We start from the raw sequence: 21,640 nt of genomic DNA, 5'->3' as shown, positions 1-21,640 counted from the left end.
ATACAAACACATGCATATATATATTTATGAAAATGTGTTATTCATATATAAAATATTTATATTTATATAATATAGATTATGTATTTATATATATACACAAAATTTAAGCGCAAATAATTCTTAAATATATACATGCATACATAGGTATTTATATATACAAAATAATTAAATACAGCACACAAATATATTATGTAAACAACACAGACTTTTATTTTGGATGCGATTAATCACAATTAATTTTGCACAGCCCTAAATAATAATAATTCAATATAATAAGTTGACGTGACTTGTAAAGCCAGTTTGATGTAAACTAAAGTTCTTCCGCTGAGGTGTGTGTAGTTCACAGTGTTGTTCAACCGTATTGTAAAGTGTTGCCCGAACGACTGAAGTTGAGAACCCATAAATGCTTTGCAGGCCTTATTTTTATAAGTTAAATCAACTCTTTTTTTTACAGTGTTGAGTCTCTGTGTGTATATGAGTGTGTATGGGTGTTTTTCTCTTTTATTACAGTGAACTTTTAAAACACACACACACACTGATGTAGTGGTTGTCATAGCGACGTGGCTCTTGGCACACACTGATGATGACTTAGAGACGCCACACAGCTGGCACTCTGTGTGTGTGTGTGTGTGTGTGTGTATCTCTCTGGGTCAAATATGAGACGGGAAGAGATTAAACACAGGGTAAAGAGTCCAAAAACACACACACACACATGCGTGCGGTTTTGATATTGTGTAGCCCAAACACACACTGTGAGAGCGTCTGGTGTCACTGCATAATAACATGGGAAGGTCACGCATGTTTAACACACACACACACACACACACAGATGTGGAGGAGCTACACGTCCACACGCTTCATTACACACACATTTACACTCCGTTTCTGTTCATCTCACTTTCCCAATTCATTTCACTCTCTCTGTTTTGTTTCCTGTTCCTAGACACACACACACACACACACAGGCACACAGAGTGATGCTTTAATTGTGTGTTTGTAAACATGCTTAATTTTGCTCCTGAGTTGTGTTGTACACACACACACACACACACACACACACACACAGTTTGATTATCAAATGACGTGGGTTTTCAGATTTTTGTCTATGAACAGAAAAAAACACACACACACACACACACATTTGCTCATGGATTTGTTAGTCAAACCAACATGAGCGTGTGTTTGTAATCCACAAATTAAGAACAAATTTATCTTATTGTATAGTTTTTAATGAATATTTCATTTTACATTTAAATTTTTCATTTCAATTTAGTTTCATTTCAATTCTAGTAATGTTGCAACGGTTAGTTTTCATTTATTTCCAGTTAGTAATTTAAGTGCTGGTATTTCAATTTTAGTTATAGTAAAAAAAAAAAAAAAAATCTAACACAAATTATTTGATTTCAGCTTTATTTCAAATAACCAAAATGTTTTATTAGTTTTAATTAAGTTTTAAGTTAATGATATTATGTTTTAAGTTATTTATTTATTTATTTATTTTATTTGATAGGGACAAGTGGGAACAATCATCATGCACCACTCTACAACATTTATAGCCGAGGCAAATTTGCAATGTCAATTTGCAATATGTTATGTTTAGTTTTATTATGTTTAAGTTATATTATGTTAAAGTCCTCCTGTAGTTAATTATTTTATCACCATAATAACACATTTAAACTTTTTCTGCTTAAACAAATCCTTAAAATATCTTGAATATAACTCTACACCCTCGCCTCATTTAGTACGTGTGGTTCTATGAATATTCAAATGAGCCCCGCCTCCACTCACTCACTCACTCAGAGATCCACTGCTTGACGATCACACGTTGATCTGATTGGTTACAAGGTGGTTTGTGACGTCAGAAACACCAGCGATTTCAAAGCGTGTCTTTGAGACTGTTTTTGGTTCAGGAGGAAATTACTCAGCAATGCTGTCCACTTATCAACTTACACACGGTGTGTGTTAAAGCGGATTAAACACACCACATACACACATAAACAACATTAAAAGCTGGAGTTTCACCACAGGGGGACTTTAAATTTTTAGCATTAGTTAACAAAATTGTTCTCAGTTATTACTGTATGTTACGTTTTATTGTTTTTGTTCAATTTAAGTTTTAGTTAACATACTATTTCCATCTATATTATTTAAAGTTTTATTGTTTTTTTATTTTTTAGTTAACAATACAATGTTTTAAGTTATACTATGTTGAGCTTTATTGTTCATTAAGTTAAATTGTTCAAGTGTTATGTTAAGTTTTAAGTTTTATTATATTAATTTTAAGTTATATTATGTTAGGGTTTGTTATGTTTATTTTGTTTAGTTTTAAATTGTAGTTAACAAGATTGTTTTAGCTCGTACTATTTTAATTTTTAGGTTTTAGTTAACAATATTATGTTTTACTTTTAAGTTATATTATGTTAAGTTTTATTATGTGTATTAAGTATTATTTTAAATTAAGTATTAATTAATAATATTATGTTTTAAGTTAGGCCTAAACCTGGTTTAATCTAAGCCCTGTTTAACATACTGTTTTAACCTCTATTATTTATTTATTTTAGTTAAATTAATTATTTTAAGTTATACTATGTTCATTTTCATTGTTTATTAAGTTGTATAGTTAAATTTTAAGTTTAAGTTAACGATATTAAGTTTTATAATGCTTTAGTTAATTATGTTAGGTTTTGTTATGTTTATTGTGTTAAGTTTTAAATTGTAGTTAAGATTGTTTAAGTTATACTATGTTATGTTTTAGTTAACAATATTATGTTTTAAGTTAAATTATACTGAGTTTAATTGTCTCTATTAAGTTATTATTGTAAATTAAGTATTAGTTAATAATATTATGTTTTAAGTTATGCTAAGCCCTGTCTGTGAAACCAGGCCATACTGCATATTAAGTTATATTATACTGAGTTTTAGTTAAGAATGTAAAACATATTTATATTATTATGTCAAACCTCTTTATATTGTTAGTAAAAACAATATTTGGATGTTATTTTTTATTATTTTTAATAATGTTATATTTGAATTGTTTTGTTTTTTTAAACTGTAATATAGTATATTTTATGGTTAGTGTGTGGGTTAATCTGTAGTATTTACTATTAACAAGTGTGTGTGTGCGCGCACATGAGCAGGCTGTGTGTTTGACTGACATGGACAGGTTTAATAATATACACACACACACACACACACACACGCTTTTGACAAAGTGAAAATTTGAGCCGAGCGTGAAAATCTGAAGTGTGTGTGTGTGTGTGATTGCAGTTAAACAGTCAGTCCAACTGCTGACCTAGTTTCATTTCATCCACATGATAAATCTGTCTCTGTGTGTGTCTGTCTAGGTTTCAGAAACACGTTCACACATACAGGATCCTGCCTGACGAGGAGAACTTTCTGGCGGTGCAGGTATATGTGTGTGTGTGTGTGTGTGTGTGTGTGTGTAGAACCAGCTGTTGAGTTCAGTGCACAAAAAGGAGTCTCCTATCTGTCTGTCTGTCTCACTCACTCTCTCTCACACAAAGAGAGACACACACATACAACATACACATACAAACACACACACACACACACTCACTCACTCAGAAACACACAAATACACACACTCATGGAAACACGCACACAAAAATACAGAAACTCACACACACACAGACACACACAGTCATTTGCTCTTCCTCCATCAGACGTGTTTGTGGAAGTGAAAATCCTGTTTATTTTCACAGAAGCGAGTGTTTCAAACCAAATCATTCGCAACATCATGGGATCAAATTGAAAAAAAAAACCTAAAATTTTCAAATAAAAGGTTGATGTTTTCACATTTAAAAATAAAGAAATTACTAACTAATGTATAAATATTACTACTGTCATGAAAACAACAGTGTGAATGATCCCTGAGAATAATAAGAAGTCTAAGCTGAAAATATATTTATGTATTTATTTTTTAATAATTTTCCCTCATGTTGAAAGCCTCATTTGTAGCTTTTAATTTCACTGTATAAACATAATCATATTAGAAATATTACAGACACACAAGCCGCTGTTCCCATGATTCATAATTTCAACTGAATCGTTCTGGTTTATTAATGTATTATATTTATTAATGTATTATATCATAAAAGATGCACAGCATCTCTCTTTCTACTTCAACGTTTAAGGTTTAATTCAGTGTGTTACTTGCTGTTATTTTTTAGCAATTTCAGAATGAAAAATAGTTTAAAAGTAAATCCTACACCAACATTGTTTGTAATGTAATTCTGTTGTGCTAATCTCGTGTGTGTTTTCTCTTTTTAACCGCATATGATATTCACTCTGGCCTGTTTTTAGGTCATGGGTAAAAACTGGTGGTTATCTGAAAGTGTGTGTGTGTGTGTGTGTGTGTGTGTGTTTCAGACGTCTCAGGGTGTTCAGCCGAAGCGGTTTAAGACTCTTCCTGAGTTGGTTCAGTTGTATCTTCAGCCCAGTCAAGGTCTGGTGACCACACTACAGTTCCCAGTGGAGAGAGAGGAGACCACAGAGGAGAGAGATTACTCTGGTACACACACACACACACACACACACACCCACGCTCTAACTCACACACCGCTCGTTCACTGCCTCTCTGTGTGTGTGTGTGTGTGTGTTTAGATGGTGAAGATGAGAAGCCCCCCCTCCCCCCTCGCACCGCCTCCACAAGCTCCGTCCTCGGTACCACAGGCTCCGCCCCCGTCAGTCAGGACACGCCCCCTGAGAAGTAAGGTCATTTTGACTTTATTTACAATCATGTATGAAAATATATAATGCATTATAACACACATTCTCATAAAGGCTTTAATTAAAGTGTTATAATTAGGGCTGTCAAACGATTAATCGCGATTAATCGCATCCAAAATAAAAGTTTGTGTTTACATAATATATGTGGGTGCACTGTGTATAATTATTTGATATATATAAATACACACACATGCATGTAAATTTAAGAAAAAATATTATTTGATATATAAATTATTTATATTTATATATAATATAAATCTATATACATGAAAATATTTCTTAAATATATACAAGCATGTGTGTGTATTTATATATATCAAATAATTATACACAGTGCACCCACATATATTATGTAAACACAAACTTTTATTTTGGATGCGATTAATCGTTTGACAGCCCTAGTTATAATTGAATGCAAAAGTCACTTCGAATAAAAGTCAAATGCATGAATAATAAATCGTCTGATTATTATTTTCTGAACGAGTGTGTGCATTAATGCTGATATGTGAGTGTTTTGCTCTTCAGTGTGACGGCGTCGAACGGCTTGAGCACGATCTCTCACGAGTATCTGAAGGGAAGTTACGCTCTGGATCTGGAGGCGGTGAAACAGGGAGCGAATAACCTTCCTCACCTCAACAAAACACTGGTGTCGTCCTGCAAACGGCTGCATGGGTACACACACTCTCTCACTCACTCATGTACTCATTCACTCACTCACTCACTCACTCACTCACTCATGTACTCACTCACTCACTCATGTACTCACTCACTCACTCATGTACTCACTCACTCATATACTCACTCACTCATTCATGTACTCACTCACTCACTCAAACACTCACTCACACACTCACTCATGTACTCACTCACTTATATACTCACTCACTCACTCACTCACTCATGTACTCACTCACTCATATACTCACTCACTCACTCACTCACTCATGTACTCACTCACTCACTCATATACTCACTCACTCAAACACTCACTCACACACACACTCACTCACTCACACACACACTCACTCACTCACTCACTCAAACACTCACTCACTCAAACACACACTCACTCACTCACTCACTCATAAACTCACTCACTCACTCACTCATGTACTCACTCACTTCTATACTCACTCACTCACTCACTCACTCATGTACTCACTCACTCACTCATATACTCACTCACTCAAACACTCACTCACACACTCACTCACTCACTCACTCACACACACACTAACTCACTCACTCACTCACTCACTCATATACTCACTCACTCACTCACTCACTCATGTACTCACTCACTCACTCATATACTCACTCACTCAAACACTCACTCACACACTCACTCACTCACTCACACACACTCACTCACTCACTCACTCAAACACTCACTCACTCAAACACACACTCACTCACTCACTCACTCATAAACTCACTCACTCACTCACTTCTATACTCACTCACTCACTCACTCACTCATGTACTCACTCACTCACTCATATACTCACTCACTCAAACACTCACTCACACACTCACTCACTCACTCACACACACACTCACTCACTCACTCACTCACTCACTCACTCACTCAAACACTCGCTCATATACTCACACACTCAAACACACACTCACTCACTCACTCACTCATATACTCACTCACACACTCACTCACTCAGTCACACACACACATACACACTCACTCACACTTACCCCTCCTCTCACTCTGTGTGTGTGTGCAGGGAGGTGGATAAGGTTCTCTGTGGCCTGGAGATTCTGTCCAAGGTCTTCGATCAGCAAAGCGCCTCCATGGTGTCCAGAATGATCCAGCAGGTGTGACATCAGTGTGTGTGACATCACTTCCTGCCTGGCGTTTGTGTGCTTATATGTGCTGAGGGTTTGATTTGTGCTCTAATAATCACTTTAGATAAAATGAGTACTTACACACTTGATCTGTAGTCCATGTCTCAGGGTGGAGATCAAGAGCTGGAGCATCTGGTCACCAAACTGGCCATCCTTAAGGATCTGCTGTCATCTATAGAGAAGAAGGTAAACACAAACACACACATCATTAGTTCATGTGTTATTTAACAGCAAAAGAATCACCATCATAATACTATTGTATATGAAATTAAAGCCAGTAGGGAGGCGGCAGGTGATATAAACCGAATCATTGAATTATTCACTCAACCGATTCGTTCAAACCAGCCGATTCATTTATGAAAGAAGCAAGTGTCCATTGACTTTTCAAATTAGTCTCTGAATCATTTACTCACCCGATTCATTCAAACTGGCTGATTTATTCAAGAAAGAAGCCAGTGTCCATTGACTTTTTGAATGAGTCATTGAATCATTCACTCACCCGATTCATTCAAACTGGCTGATTCATTCAAGAACAAAGCAAGTTTCCATTGACTTTTTTGAATGATTCATTGAACAATTCACTCACCCGATTCATTCAGAACTGTGAATCATTCAAGAACGAAGCGCCGCTGTGTGTGGCTGGGAGACGAATCGTTTCTGCTTTGTTCAGCAGAACTCACTAACAGCGCTCTTAACTCTGGCTTTTTTAAACAAACCGTGTGTGTGTGTGTGTGTGTGTGTGTGTGTGTCAGGCTCTGAAGGTGGTTCAGGACATGAGCTCATCCGCTCTGACCGTGTCTCCGCTGATGTCCATCCGACACAAATCCATTCCTGTGCAAACCTTTGAGGTACGACATCATACTCCTGTCAAACCAGCCTTTGTGTGTTTGGCTTGATTGTGTATGAGTGTGTGTTGTGTTGTGTTGTCAGGTGAAACTGGACGTGTATCTGGCTGACCTGACGAAGATCGGGAAGAGTCAGAAGTACTCGCTGAGTGTGGATGTGGAGGGAGGAAAGCTGGTTGTGATGAAGAAAATGAAGGATGCGCAGGAGGACTGGAACACGTTCACACACGACAAAAGTGAGTCGGCGATGAGGATGAGGATGTTATTCTTACATTGTTAGCGGTAAAAAGTAAGTGTGGAATATGGACCCTTTAATGCACTAAAGATATTTCTTGTGTGTGTAGTTCGGCAGCTGATTAAGTCTCAGCGTGTTCAAAATAAACTGGGAATCGTCTTTGAGAAGGAAAAAGACAAAAGCCAAAGGAAAGATTTCATCTTTGCCAGCGCAAAAGTGAGTCACACAGATGTATACTGTTGTTTGACAGTGTGTTACAGAAGCCATAGATTAATCGTTGTTTCTTGCAGAAAAGGGAAGCGTTCTGCCAACTCCTGCAACTCATGAAGAACAAACATTCCAATCAGGACGAGCCCGACATGATCTCCGTCTTCATCGGGACATGGAACATGGGTGAGAGACGCACACACACACACACACACACTCTCGATGATTGACCACAACACCCTAGCAACATCCTGATGACCACACACAACACCCAGGTGAACACCCTAATGACCACCAATAAAACCCTAGCAACACCCTGACGACCACTCGCAACGCCCTGATGACCACTCACAAAACCCTAGCAACACCTTGATGACCACCCACAACACCCTAGCAACACCCTAACGACCACCCACGACACCCTAGCAACACCATAACGACCACTCTCAAAACCCTAGCAACGCCCTGATGAACACCCTAGCAAGACTCTAACAACCATCCACAGCACCCTAGCAACACCCTGACGACCACCCACAAAACCCTGGAAACACCATAACGATTACTCTCAACACCCTAGCAACGCCCTGATGAACACTCTAGCAAGACTCTAACAACCATCCACAACAACCTAGCAACACCCAGACGACTACCCACAAAACCCTGGCAACACCATAATGATTACTCTCAACACCCTAGCAACACCCTGATGACCATCCACAAAACCCTAGCAACACCTTGAGGACCACATGCAACACCCTATCGACGACCACCTGGTAGCACCCTATCGACTACCCCCAACATCCTAGCAACGGCTATGACCACCGACAACACCTTAGCAAAACCCTGTCGACCACCTGCAACACCCTATTGACTACCCCCAACATCCTAGCAACGGCTATGGCCACCCACAACACCTTAGCAAAACCCTGTCGACCACCCGCAACACCCTATCGTCGACATCCAGCAACACCCTATCGACTACCCCCAACACCCTAGCAACGGCTATGACCACCCACAACACCTTAGCAAAACCCTGTCGATCACCCGCAACACCCTATCGACGACATCCCGCAACACCCTATCGACTACACCCAACACCCTAGCAACGGCTATGACCACCCACAACACCTTAGCAAAACCCTGTCGATCACCCGCAACACCCTATCGACGACATCCCGCAACACCCTATCGACTACACCCAACACCCTAGCAATGGCTATGACCACCGACAACACCCTAACAATCATCCACAAAACCCTAGCAACACCCTGAGGACCACATGCAACACCCTAATGACCACCCACAACACCTTAGCAACATCCTATCGACGACCACCCGCAACACCCTATCGACGACCACCCGCACCACCCTATCGACGACTAGCCCCAACACCCTAGAAACAGCTATGATCACCCACAAAACCCTAGCAACACCCTGAAGAACACCCACAACACCCTAACAACCACCCACAAGACCCTAGCAATGGCCATGACCACCCACAACGCCCTTGCAACACTCTGACGACCACCCACAACACCCTAGCAACACCCTGACGACCACCCACAACAACCTAGCAACAGCCTGACGACCACCCACAACACCCTGACGACCATCATGGTGGCGCGCAAAACATTTCTCATAAAAATGCCCTTGTCGTTGTGTCATAGTCTCCGCCTCTCTCTGCAGGCGGCGTTCCTGCTCCTAAATCGATGGGATCGTGGATCTCCTCTCGAGGCTTGGGGAAAACTCTGGATGAGATGGCGGTCACGATCCCTCATGACATCTATGTGTTCGGTACGCAGGAGAACTCTGTGTGCGATAAGGAATGGGTGGAAACGATCCGCTCCGCCCTCAAGGAATGCACAGAGATGGACTATAAACCGGTGAGAGTGTGTGTCAGTGTTTCAGTTTGACCAGGCAGGATATTGAAGAACAAACCCCTGAGATGCATCAAACACAGCACAACCTTATGTAATGTAAAGCCACTGGCTCCTCGGCCGTTTTAATGACGTACGACTGTTATGACTGTGACTTTATTTAGAGTTTAATGTGTGTTTTTGTCGTCTGGCGGGTGTGTTCCACAGTCAGTTTAACGAGTGGAGCAGGAATGAGTGTGTGGCTTGTGTGTTGCAGGTTGCAGTGCAGACGCTGTGGAACATTAAGATCGCGGTGTTGGTGAAGGCGGAGCACGAGAACCGCATCAGTCACGTGGGAATGTCCAGCGTCAAAACGGGGATCGCAAACACACTCGGTCAGAACACACAAACACACTCAAACACTGCAGAACATTACTTTCTTCGTGTATGTATGGGTGTGTGTTTATGTCTCTGTGTGTGTGTAAGTGTGTGTTTATAAATGACTGTCTGTCTCAGTGTTTTTGTCCCGTTTAGATTTCGTACTGGAAAACAAGACGCAAATCCTGAGGAAGAACATGAACCGCCAGTTTTGATTCGGTTATATGCATTTATTAATTATTCTAGGAAACAAAGGAGCAGTGGGCGTGTCCTTCATGTTTAATGGAACATCCTTTGGGTTCGTTAACTGTCACCTGACGTCCGGCAATGAGAAAATCCACAGGTGTGTGTCGAAACACTGACCAGCAAATACACAATTCAGTGTTTTTTTTTCTTTACTAATGACCTTTGACCCCTGACAGACGCAACCAGAACTATCTGGATATCCTGCGTCAGCTGTCGCTGGGCGATAAACAGCTGAACTCCTTCGACATCTCGCTGAGATTCACGCATCTCTTCTGGTTCGGCGACCTCAACTACCGGCTGGACATGGACATCCAGGTGAAGCCACCAAACACATAAACCATTTTGATAAAAGCATTGAGGTGTGTGTGTGTTTGGTTGTGTCTTTTGATAAAAGCATAGAGGTGGGTTGTTTGTGTGTGTGTCTTTTGATAAAAGCATTGTGTGTGTGTGTGTTGCTCTGGATGTTATGGTCTGCTCTGTGTACAATGAGATCTAATGAGATATTATGGTATTTTATCTGTACCTGACTTGGGTCTCAATTGCAAGATATAAACTCGTAATTGTGGTAAAAAGTTTTAATTGGGAGAAATATAGTCAGTATTGCGAGATATAAAATTGCAATTGTGGAAAAATGTCGGTAATGAAAAAAAATAAAGTCAGAATGGCAAGATATAATATTGTAATTGAAGAAAAAAGTCAGAATTGTGGAAAAATAAACCCGTAATTATGAGGAAAAAAGTCTGAATGGCAAAATAAACTTGTAATTGTAGAAAAAATTCGCAATTGCGCCAAATAAAGTAAGAATGGAGACTGGAATGGAAAAATTTGCAATTACGAGATATAAATTCGTAATTGCGGAAAATGTCGCAACTGCGAGAAAAAAAGTTAGAATGGTGAAATATAAACTTGTAATTGTGGAAAAAAAAAAAGCAATATTGACAAATAAAGTAAGAGTCGAGAAATGTAAACTTTTAACTATGGGAAAAAAATGCAATTACGAGATATAAATCTGTAATTGTGGAAAAATGTCACAATTGCGCTAAATAAAGTCAGAATGGCGAAATATAAACTTGTAATTGTGGAAAAAAAATCACAATTGTGACAAATAAAGTAAGAGCGGAGAAATATAAACTTTTAACTATGGGAAAAAATTGCAATTACGAGATATAAATTCGTAATTGTGGAAAAATGTCGCAACTGCGCTAAATAAAGTCAGAATGGCGAAATATAAACTTGTAATTGTGGAAAAAAATCGCAATTGCGACAAATAAAGTAAGAGTGGAGAAATATAAACTTTTAGCTATGGGAAAAAATTGCAATTACGATTCGTAATTGTGGAAAAATGTCGCAATTGCGCTAAATAAAGTCAGAATGGCGAAATATAAACTTGTAATTGTGAAAAAAAAAATCGCAATTGCGACAAATAAAGTAAAAGTGGAGAAATATAAACTTATAGCTATGGGAAAAATTGCAATTACGGGATATAAATTCGTAATTGTGGAAAAATGTCGCAATTGCGCTAAATAAAGTCAGAATGGCGAAATATAAACTTGTAATTGTGGAAAAAAAATCGCAATTGTGACAAATAAAGTAAGAGTGGAGAAATATAAACTTTTAGCTATGGGAAAAAATTGCAATTACGATTCGTAATTGTGGAAAAATGTCGCAATTGCGCTAAATAAAGTCAGAATGGCGAAATATAAACTTGTAATTGTGGAAAAAAAATCGCAATTGCGACAAATAAAGTAAAAGTGGAGAAATATAAACTTATAGCTATGGGAAAAATTGCAATTACGGGATATAAATTCGTAATTGTGGAAAAATGTTGCAATTGCGCTAAATAAAGTCAGAATGGCGAAATATAAACTTGTAATTGTGGAAAAAAATCGCAATTGCGACAAATAAAGTAAGAGTGGAGAAATATAAACTTTTAGCTATGGGAAAAAATTGTAATTACGATTCGTAATTGTGGAAAAATGTCGCAATTGCGCTAAATAAAGTCAGAATGGCGAAATATAAACTTGTAATTGTGGAAAAAAAATCGCAATTGTGACAAAGTAAGAGTGGAGAAATATAAACTTTTAGCTATGGGAAAAAATTGCAATTACGGGATATAAATTCGTAATTGTGGAAAATTGTCGCAATTGTGCTAAATAAAGTCAGAATGGCGGAATATAAACTCGCAGTAATGGAACAATTTCGCAATTACGAGAAAAAAAAGATGCAAGGGAAAAAGTTGCTATTTGAGAAATAAATTGTGTGAGACGGAACTTACCGTTTTACTTTGTTCTATCCCGTTATTAAACGCGTTATTATCGATAACGCATGGTTTCGTCCACTGGGACGAGCAGTCGCTGTGATGAAGCATTCGCGGGCGTCATGTTGCGTGCGATCGCAGTGTGAGTCATGTGATCCGCATATGAAGCTTCTGTGTGAAGACCTGGAGGACCCGTCTCACTGATGTGTATCCCACAGTTCCACAGTGCAGGACAGTAGTGTCCGCAGGAGTGTATCGCTGTAACAGCTGTGACGTCTCTCTCTCTCTCAGGAAATCCTCAACTTCATCAACAGGAAGGAGTTCGAGCCGTTGTTGAAGGTGGACCAGCTGAATCTGGAGAGAGAGAAGAACAAGGTCTTCCTTCGCTTCGGTGCGGCTCACCCCTGACTCTACGTGTGTGTGTGCGTCTGTGTGTGTGTGCATGTCTGTCTGTTTGTTGTACAGCCTTTAATTTGTGTTATTTAAAAACCTTTGCAATATTAAGAATCTCAGGTATTTAACATGATATTATTTATACAATTATATATCTTATTGTTAACACTTTTAATATTATTTAATAAATAATCATTGAACAGTTGTTAAGTTAATAACTAATGTTAACAAAGATTAATAAGTACTGTTTATTAAATAACTGACTAATTACTGAAAGCCTGGACGTATTCTGTGAGAAATATAACTTCATATTCAAGTATGGACAGTTTTTATCATCATTTCTACTGTTTCGTGTTTTAAACGCATGTTTGTTCTAGAGTTTTTCCGCTAGATTATCTAAACATGCCTTTGAGATGTGTGTCTCTTGGCTCATCAACACTTCCTCTCCTGTGTGTGTGTGTGTGTGTGTGTGTGTGTGTGTGTGTCCAGCGGAGGAGGAGATCACCTACCCCCCCACGTACCGTTACGAGCGCGGCTCGCGGGACACGTACGTCTGGCAGAAGCAGAAAGCCACCGGGGTAAATCATTCACACTAACACAGCTCTTACAGGGATAGTTCACACAAATATGAAAATTAGAAATTATATTATATGTTTAAATTATAAATAAAATTATATTAATAAATGTTCTGGCTCTTCCAAGCCATAAAACTGCAAAAGGCCTGGTAAAATGCCATTGCTGTGAACTTTGATACTGTTGTTTATGCTCAAACAGCGACACTACACACTAACTACAGTTAGAAAAGTGAAATCATACTTTACCACCCCTTTAATATATCACTCTGATTGTGTTTGTAAGAAGAGTGTCACACACACCTAGGATGGCTTGAATAAATCAGTGTAATTTTCATTTTCGGGTGAACTATCCCTACAAAGAAGCTCACATTCATGAGCGTAAAGAAAGACGAGTCCTGAGGCGGCTACTTCCTGTCACCTGACCTTTGCCACAGGAAGTGAAGCGTCCTGCATTCCTTAATGCCTCCTGCGTTCCTTCTCTCCCGTCTCTCAGATGCGGACCAACGTTCCCTCGTGGTGCGACAGAATCCTCTGGAAATCGTATCCTGAGACGCACATCGTCTGCAACTCGTACGGTACGCCGTTTGCTAATGCCTTACCCATAAAAGTGTTTATTCAATATCATCAAAAATATGAGTTTCCACTGAAATCTGAAGCAGCGTGACTCTGTTCAACACTGATAATAATCATAACTGTGTGGTGATCATCAGATCCTCATATTAGAGTGATTTGTGAAGGATCACTGAAGACTGGAGTAATGATGATAAATTCAGCTTTGATCACAGGAATAAATTACATTTTACTGTATATTCACATAGAAAACAGATGATTTACATTACAATAATATTTCATAATTTTTTACAGTATTTTTGATTAAATAAACACTTGGTGAGCAGAAGAGACTCTTTCAGAAACATTACAAAAATCATCGTCATTTGTATTTTGGACCATGAGTGTAAGATTAGTTTATATCACTATATATATATCATTTATATAATCATCATTATTATTATGTTATTATAACACTCTTGTATTTTAGTTTTCCATTAAGTAGAAAAATCCTCATTTGTTTTCGCATTTTCACTGAAAAATGTGGACAGAAGTCATTCTAAATACAAATATTTTAGTAGAAAAATCTTTCATCATATAAATCAATATAAATCATAATATACACACATGTATATAATCGTCAAATAAATAAATGTCATTATTACCGAGCACTTTTAATTTTTGAGCACTTTTACTGTTGCTGACTTAAATTGTCATCAAAAAAAACATGCATTGCTTATTTTTTCTGGATTTATTTTTTTGCATTAAACAATAAAACTTGTTGTTGGCGTTGGTGGATCAGCGTGAAGAAACCATTTCATAGTAAATGCAGATTCAGTCTCACAATCTGAGTGGTTAAAAGGGTGTAATGAAATCCACTACCATTTTGGCAGTTATTGAGGCTGATTTGCATCAGATGAATATGTAAATAAGGTGTGTGTGTGTGTGTGTGTGTGTGTGTGTGTCAGGCTGTACAGATGATATCGTCACCAGTGATCACTCTCCTGTGTTCGGCACGTTCGAGGTTGGCGTGACGTCTCAGTTCGTCTCTAAGAAAGGTACGGTGTGTGTGTGATCAGTGTGTTGCTTGTCTCTAAGGTACAGTGTGTGTGTGTGTGTGTGTGATCAGTGTGTTCGCTGTGGTCTCTGAGATGCTCTTCCTCTTCAGGTCTGCCCAAGTCTTCAGAACAAGCGTACATAGAGTTCGAGAACATCGAGGCCATCGTGAAGACCGCCAGCAGGACCAAGTTCTTCATCGAGTTCTACTCCACGTGTCTGGAGGGTGAGTGACGTTCATCATCATCATCATCATCATCATCATCATCACGGACAATCTGAGCGACCAAATATTCATCACACTTTCACAGGGATTTTACAGATCAAAATAGTATAATAAATAAAGAATTATATATATGTATAGTAAATATACTATATATGTAAATATATATGCAAATAATATTCATACTTAGCAAATATTTGGTAATAGTTTCTGTGAATCAGTTCAAACTGTTTTGATGAATTGATTCACTGATTTGTTCTGAAAAAATCATTGAAAATATTAACGTCATTTAAAAATATTAAAATGTTTTACAAAAAATATGCAATTAACTGTTGCAATAAGTATTGATGTTTATTACTGTGTATTGTTATATTAGTGCATATAAATCAATATATTTAAAAATTATTTTATATTTATTCTTATAATAAAAATTACAATGTTTTAGTAGAAATTTCTAATTAAATATTGCATTAAATATGCACTTTAAACATGCATTGTTACATTAATATAATTAAATATTTGTGTAGTCACTTAAAAATGTTGTTTAAATATATTAAAATGTTTAAATAAAATACGCACATATATATTGCATTAAATATGCAACTATTGATGTTTATTACTATGCATTGGTGCATAAAAATTACTATAATTAAATATTATTGTTGTTTATTAAATTCATCACTGAAAAATATTGATGAAAGTCCTTCTGAAGATATTAAAATATAAAATAATTAAATAATGCATAGGAATAAACATCAATAATTGCATATTTAATTGTTGCATAAAGAAGAGGGTTAATCTTCCTCGGGTTGATCTGTCAGAAAACGAAATCTGACTTACTTGTGCACATCCAGAATGAATCGATTTGGGTGAAAAACGTTAGTCTACCACATTATTGACTGTGTTTTACTAATGTATAAACGTCTCGTGTGTGTGTGTGTTTAGAGTTTAAGAAGAGCTATGAGAACGACACTCAGAGCAGTGATAACGTGAACTTCCTGCGCGTGGGCTGGTCGTCCAAACAGCTGACGACACTGAAGCCCATCTTATCCGACATCGAGTACCTGCAGGACCAGCACCTGCTGCTCACTGTCAAGTCTCTGGATGGATACGAGTCATACGGTTTGTGTGTGTGTGTGTGACATCACATCTGCTGCACTTTCTGTACAGCTGCTTATTGTGAAAGCACTATACATATAAATGTGAATTGAATTGAATCACATCAGGTGCTCTTCACGTGTCGGACAAAAATGATCGGAATTTTTGTTTTGATAATGGTTTTAATTCAATATTTTGTACTTTTTGTGGATTTAATGGTACTGAATTAAATGTACGCTGTATTTATAATCCATGTATTCACTTTTTGAGCGTAGACATGAAATTGTCGCAGACGTTTTGCGTTTGATCTCTTTTCAAACTCATGGCAGATTATTGCAGAAGCAAAAACCCTTTAAAAAAATTCAACTTAAAAAAAAACATTACAGAATTTTAGGTTTATTGTTATGAAAAATGTGCAAAAATTTGATATGAAATGTATATTTTCAAAAACATTATTAATATAAAACTGTAAGAAAATAAATCTAAAGAAGTTGTGTTCCACATGTGAGTCTGATCTCAGTAAACGAGTGTGAGTGTGTGTTCGGCTGCAGTACTGAACGCTTCCACTAGAGGAAACTCATTCGTTTACAATGTACAAACATATGGGACTATTTGTTACAGGATGATTTAACCTGTTCGAGTCATGTCCATGATTTGTGTTCACCCAGCAAGTGCCAAAACCTTTACCAAGTTTCGCACCATTCTGATGAAGTAAAAAAAAAAAAGTCACATTTTTCAGAGCCTTGCTCTTCAGACTGTATGAAGTTTCAGAAACTATTGCAGCGCCATCTTGTGGTCGCGCTAAGAATACAATCTCGATGAAGCACTCTGCCTTTCTCTGAGTATTTCTGGGTTTGTTAAATTAAATTAAATCGCTTGTGTTAGTCAAGGTTTCTTGGAACAAAAAAACAAGACATTTTTCTAGTTTAGAGTCAGAAAATAGACTTATCCATAAAGAGGATGTATGTATTGTTTTGCATGCATTTCTAATGTGTGTGTGTGTGTGTGTGCAGGGGAGTGTGTGTTAGCGCTGAAGTCGATGATTGGCAGCACGGCGCAGCAGTTTCACACGTATCTCTCTCACCGCGGCGAGGAAACGGGAAACATCCGCGGATCCATGAGAGTCAGAGTCCCGTCAGAGAGGATGGGGACCAGAGAGAGACTCTACGGTACTGAGAGTGTGTGTGTGTGTGTATATACGAGTGAGTGAGTGAGTGAGTGAGTACAAAGCCAGAGACAGCTAATTGTATTTATTCATTTATTAATATATACTGTGTTTATTTATTTACCATGCTACATATGACATGATCTATATGACATGATCTATACATATATATGTTCTGTGTGTTTGTTCTATTATTTATATATAATATGTTGATGCTTTGGCAACATTGTGTTACGCAGTCATGCTAATAAAGCTATATTGAATTGAATTGAATTGAGTGAGTGAGTACGTGAGTGAGTACATAAGTGAGTGCGTGCGTGCGTGAGTACATGAGTGAGTTAGTATATGAGTGAGTGAGTGAGTACATGAGTAAGTGACTACATGAGTAAGTGAGTACATGAGTGAGTGAGTACATGAGTGAGTGAGTACATGAGTGAGTGAGTACATGAGTGAGTACATGATTGAGTTAGTGAGTATATGAGTGAGTGAGTACATGAGTGAGTACTTGAGTGAGTGAGTACATGAGTAAGTGAGTACATGAGTGAGTGAGTACATGATTAAGTGAGTGAGTATATGAGTGAGTGAGTACTTGAGTGAGTGAGTACATGAGTAAGTGAGTACATGATTAAGTGAGTGAGTATATGAGTGAGTGAGTACTTGAGTGAGTGAGTACATGAGTAAGTGAGTACATGAGTGAGTGAGTGAGTACATGAGTGAGTGTGTGAGTGAGTACATGAGTGAGTATATGAGTGTGTGAGTGAGTATATGAGTATCTCTCTCTCTCTCTCTGGTCTTCAGAGTGGATCAGTGTTGATAAGGACGAGACCGGCGGATCGAGAGGCAGAACTCTTCCTCCCAGAGCCACACACGATTACGTCAAGTGAGTTTACGTTGAAACATTAATTTCTTAACATGATTACTGTTTCTGTAAGCGGCCCACTGAAGTGAGTGTTTCATTCTGGTCCTGTAGACCGTCCACCAGCAGGAAGTTAGGGTCAGCTGACCTCGGGAAGGTTTCAGAGGAGGGAGACAAGAGTATCACAGGGAGAAACACACACACACACTCCTCTAAAGAGGACAGCGCACAGAACAGGTGGATACACACACTCACGCACAAGCACTCACTCTCTCACACAAACACACACACGCACTCACTCTCTCACTCACACACAGACACTAACACACACACACAATCTCTCTCACACAGACACACACCCTCACATGGCTCTACTGACCGATATTAACCCTGACTGTTGTTGGTTTATCAGACTCAAACAGGACCCGTTTGATGGCGACGCCACAACCTGCAAGAACAGCTTCAATAACCCCGCCTACTACATTCTCGAGGGCGTTCCCAACCAATCAGCAGTCCTGGCCACCGAACAGCTCCCAGGCTCCGCCCTCCCTCCACTAGCCAATAAAACAGCAGCTCCTGTGGGGAAGAACAAGCCTCCCAGTGGGAGTTCGGCTGCGGGCCGCTGGCACCCGGTTCGGCCAATCAGCGAAGAGGGATCTTCGGAAGACGACGTTAACGTCGGGACTCACGTCGCGTCACTCAATCGCCCTCCGCCAGATTTCCCTCCTCCCCCGCTTCCCAAAGAAATCCCTGAAAACTCATTCGGAAAACCGCGAATGTTTCCGGACCTCGCCGACGTCAAGATCCCGTCCAAACCGCTGTTGTCTCCCTCTGGGGGAGGTGTGGCCTTCTGTCTGGAGGCTCCGCCCATATTGAACCCTAGCTCTGCCCCTTTCCGCCGAGGAGGCGGAGCTTCTGCACTAGATGACCAGTCGTGTTCCGTTCTACAAATGGCGAAGACGCTGAGCGAAGTGGAGTATCCGTCCGGGAGAGAAAGGGGCGGAGTCGGGAAAGAAAGGGGCGGAGTCGGGAAAGGGGCGGCGTCTTCTCACATGAGAGGCTTGACTTTCCCACCGCGATCCATACAGGAGGAGAGCATTGCTGAAGACCTGCCAGAGGAGGTGAGACACACACACACACACACACACCAGATGATGCCATTTTCTCAGGTTTGGCCTTTAAAGCAAAAACTTGCTTTATTCCTTTTTTTCTGCTTCTGCATATTATAAAGCCAATTAGATCAATTATGCAGATTAGATTACGCCGCTGTAATTGTATGTGTGTATTGGTGCAGATGTTAGAGTGTGCTTTGAACGTGTGCAATAAAACGAAATGTGTGTGTGTGTGCAGGGCCTGTGGCACGACGAGGGCAGCAGTGTGTCAGTAGAGGACAGTGTTGGCGAGTGGCTCCAGAGGCTCGGGCTCCAGCATTATGAGGAAGGACTTCTGCACAACGGCTGGGACGATCTGGAGTTCCTCAGGTACGAGTCTCTGACACAGTTTTAGTTATTATTATAATATCAAATATTTCATTGACAGTACTGTGTAGTACAGTATTATTACTATAACAAAATGAAATGAGATTTAATTTTTGTAATTTAATAAAATATAAATGGTAAAATATTTAACATTTTAATACAAATATTAAAAGGTGCAAATTGCAAAAGCGCCATAAAAGTATCATAAGCTTTAACAAATGTAGTGAGTCATGCAGCTTTCCAGTTTTTCAATTAGTAATGTATCCTTCCCATGCATTATGTCTATAAAAGTTCATCAGTGTCACATTATTCCGGTGTATAATATCACAAAACACCTGCTATGTCTCTCAGCTGCTCGGAAACAGCCAATCAGAGTCCAGTGTGATTAAGATTTTCATAATGGTTTAGTTTTATTAAGAATTTGAATTAAGAGCTGGATTGATATACAAAGATGAAACCATCATCCAATCTCGTGTCTTTCCTGCAGTGACATCACAGAGGAGGATCTGGAGGAGGCGGGCATTCGTGACCCCGCCCATAAGAAGATCCTATTGGCCAGTCTAAAACAACAGCAGCAGCAGCAGAAGTGAGCCAATCACAATCCAGACCGGACTGAACTTTGCACTGGTAGAATTTTACCTGGTTTTAATGGTAGTTTGTGATATTATTTAAACAAGTCAATGTGTCAAAAGGATGTTTCACTACAGCCCCAACTTCCTGTCGTCTGGAGGAAGTGACATCAGAACATTCCGGAAGTGTTAGTTATTACTATCAGTTTGTTTTTCGTGCATGTTTCGTGACTTTAAAGGAAAGGGAAATAAGCCAAAATCAGCCGTGACTTGAAGCAGTTTGCGCGTCCGTGTGTTCGTATGTTCGTGTGTGTGTCAACCCAAGGCATGTTCGTTTCTCTCGGTTCAGTGTGTCATTTACAATCTCCTCATCCTGCACAGAGGTTTGGTGTGAGTGAGAGATGCTATAACACACTGCTCTCACCAGGTGGCGCTGCACATCATTATCATCATCTGAGATAATTCAAGAGGAAACAGTTCATATATCACATGTGAATCTTTTGCTGATGTGAGATTCAAATGCTGATGAATTTCTAGAAGAGTTGAGTGTGTTTCTCAATCTCAAGATGAGTTTAGTTCTTTTAAATGAAGCGCTCTGTGGAAACACATGTCTTCATCACAATAGCTTTGTGTGTTTAATTTAACAGACTTTAATGTTATAATATGGGTGTTTCTCCTAAAATGCATGTAGCGGAATTATTCTAGATATCAATTATTTGTGTATTAAGTTTTAACTTAAGAAGTTTTTCCCCCTTTCATTCATTTAGTTGCTACATAATCGTTTTTAACAGTTTAACTCAGTCGTTATAAGTTAATATTTGTGTTTGACTGTTAAATGACTGTCCTTTTAATGTTTGTTCTTTTCTTTTGCAGTTTAATAAAAACTACAATTATGTTCAGTAAAAGAAAGTGTCTCGTTGAGCTTGAAATAAACATTTTGTATAAAATGTAATATTATTATATAGTCAGCAATATTCATCAGTTTCAGTACATATCTTAAAGGCCATGTTCTCAAAATGAGATTTTTCCTCCACTTCAGCAACAC

General features: G+C 38.7%; 1 protein-coding gene across 1 annotated transcript in view; it reads left to right on the top strand.

The window, feature by feature from the left end:
- Window positions 1-21,312, top strand: part of inppl1a (inositol polyphosphate phosphatase-like 1a) — a 27,175-nt gene extending 5,863 nt beyond the window's left edge. The window contains exons 2-27 of the mRNA XM_089121577.1: window positions 3,345-3,408; window positions 4,390-4,531; window positions 4,624-4,729; window positions 5,275-5,421; window positions 6,489-6,579; window positions 6,706-6,795; window positions 7,362-7,457; window positions 7,540-7,690; window positions 7,799-7,905; window positions 7,980-8,082; window positions 9,583-9,779; window positions 10,030-10,147; window positions 10,377-10,473; window positions 10,553-10,691; window positions 12,925-13,024; window positions 13,516-13,604; window positions 14,095-14,176; window positions 15,119-15,208; window positions 15,319-15,432; window positions 16,375-16,551; window positions 17,541-17,696; window positions 18,491-18,572; window positions 18,663-18,785; window positions 18,961-19,669; window positions 19,899-20,029; window positions 20,514-21,312. Of these exons, the coding sequence (XP_088977703.1) occupies window positions 3,345-3,408; window positions 4,390-4,531; window positions 4,624-4,729; window positions 5,275-5,421; window positions 6,489-6,579; window positions 6,706-6,795; window positions 7,362-7,457; window positions 7,540-7,690; window positions 7,799-7,905; window positions 7,980-8,082; window positions 9,583-9,779; window positions 10,030-10,147; window positions 10,377-10,473; window positions 10,553-10,691; window positions 12,925-13,024; window positions 13,516-13,604; window positions 14,095-14,176; window positions 15,119-15,208; window positions 15,319-15,432; window positions 16,375-16,551; window positions 17,541-17,696; window positions 18,491-18,572; window positions 18,663-18,785; window positions 18,961-19,669; window positions 19,899-20,029; window positions 20,514-20,616 (3,604 nt within the window). The 3' untranslated portion in view covers window positions 20,617-21,312. The remainder of the gene's footprint in view (window positions 1-3,344; window positions 3,409-4,389; window positions 4,532-4,623; window positions 4,730-5,274; window positions 5,422-6,488; window positions 6,580-6,705; window positions 6,796-7,361; window positions 7,458-7,539; window positions 7,691-7,798; window positions 7,906-7,979; window positions 8,083-9,582; window positions 9,780-10,029; window positions 10,148-10,376; window positions 10,474-10,552; window positions 10,692-12,924; window positions 13,025-13,515; window positions 13,605-14,094; window positions 14,177-15,118; window positions 15,209-15,318; window positions 15,433-16,374; window positions 16,552-17,540; window positions 17,697-18,490; window positions 18,573-18,662; window positions 18,786-18,960; window positions 19,670-19,898; window positions 20,030-20,513) is intronic.
- Window positions 21,313-21,640: the final 328 nt, after the last annotated feature.

Source organism: Pimephales promelas, chromosome 16 (assembly GCF_988280905.1).
Source record: "Pimephales promelas chromosome 16, fPimPro1.hap1.1, whole genome shotgun sequence".
In the NCBI taxonomy this organism is placed as follows: Eukaryota; Metazoa; Chordata; class Actinopteri; order Cypriniformes; family Leuciscidae; genus Pimephales; species Pimephales promelas.
The sequence above is the reverse complement of the archived record's forward strand: the minus strand, read 5'-3'. Positions and strand labels throughout refer to the sequence as shown.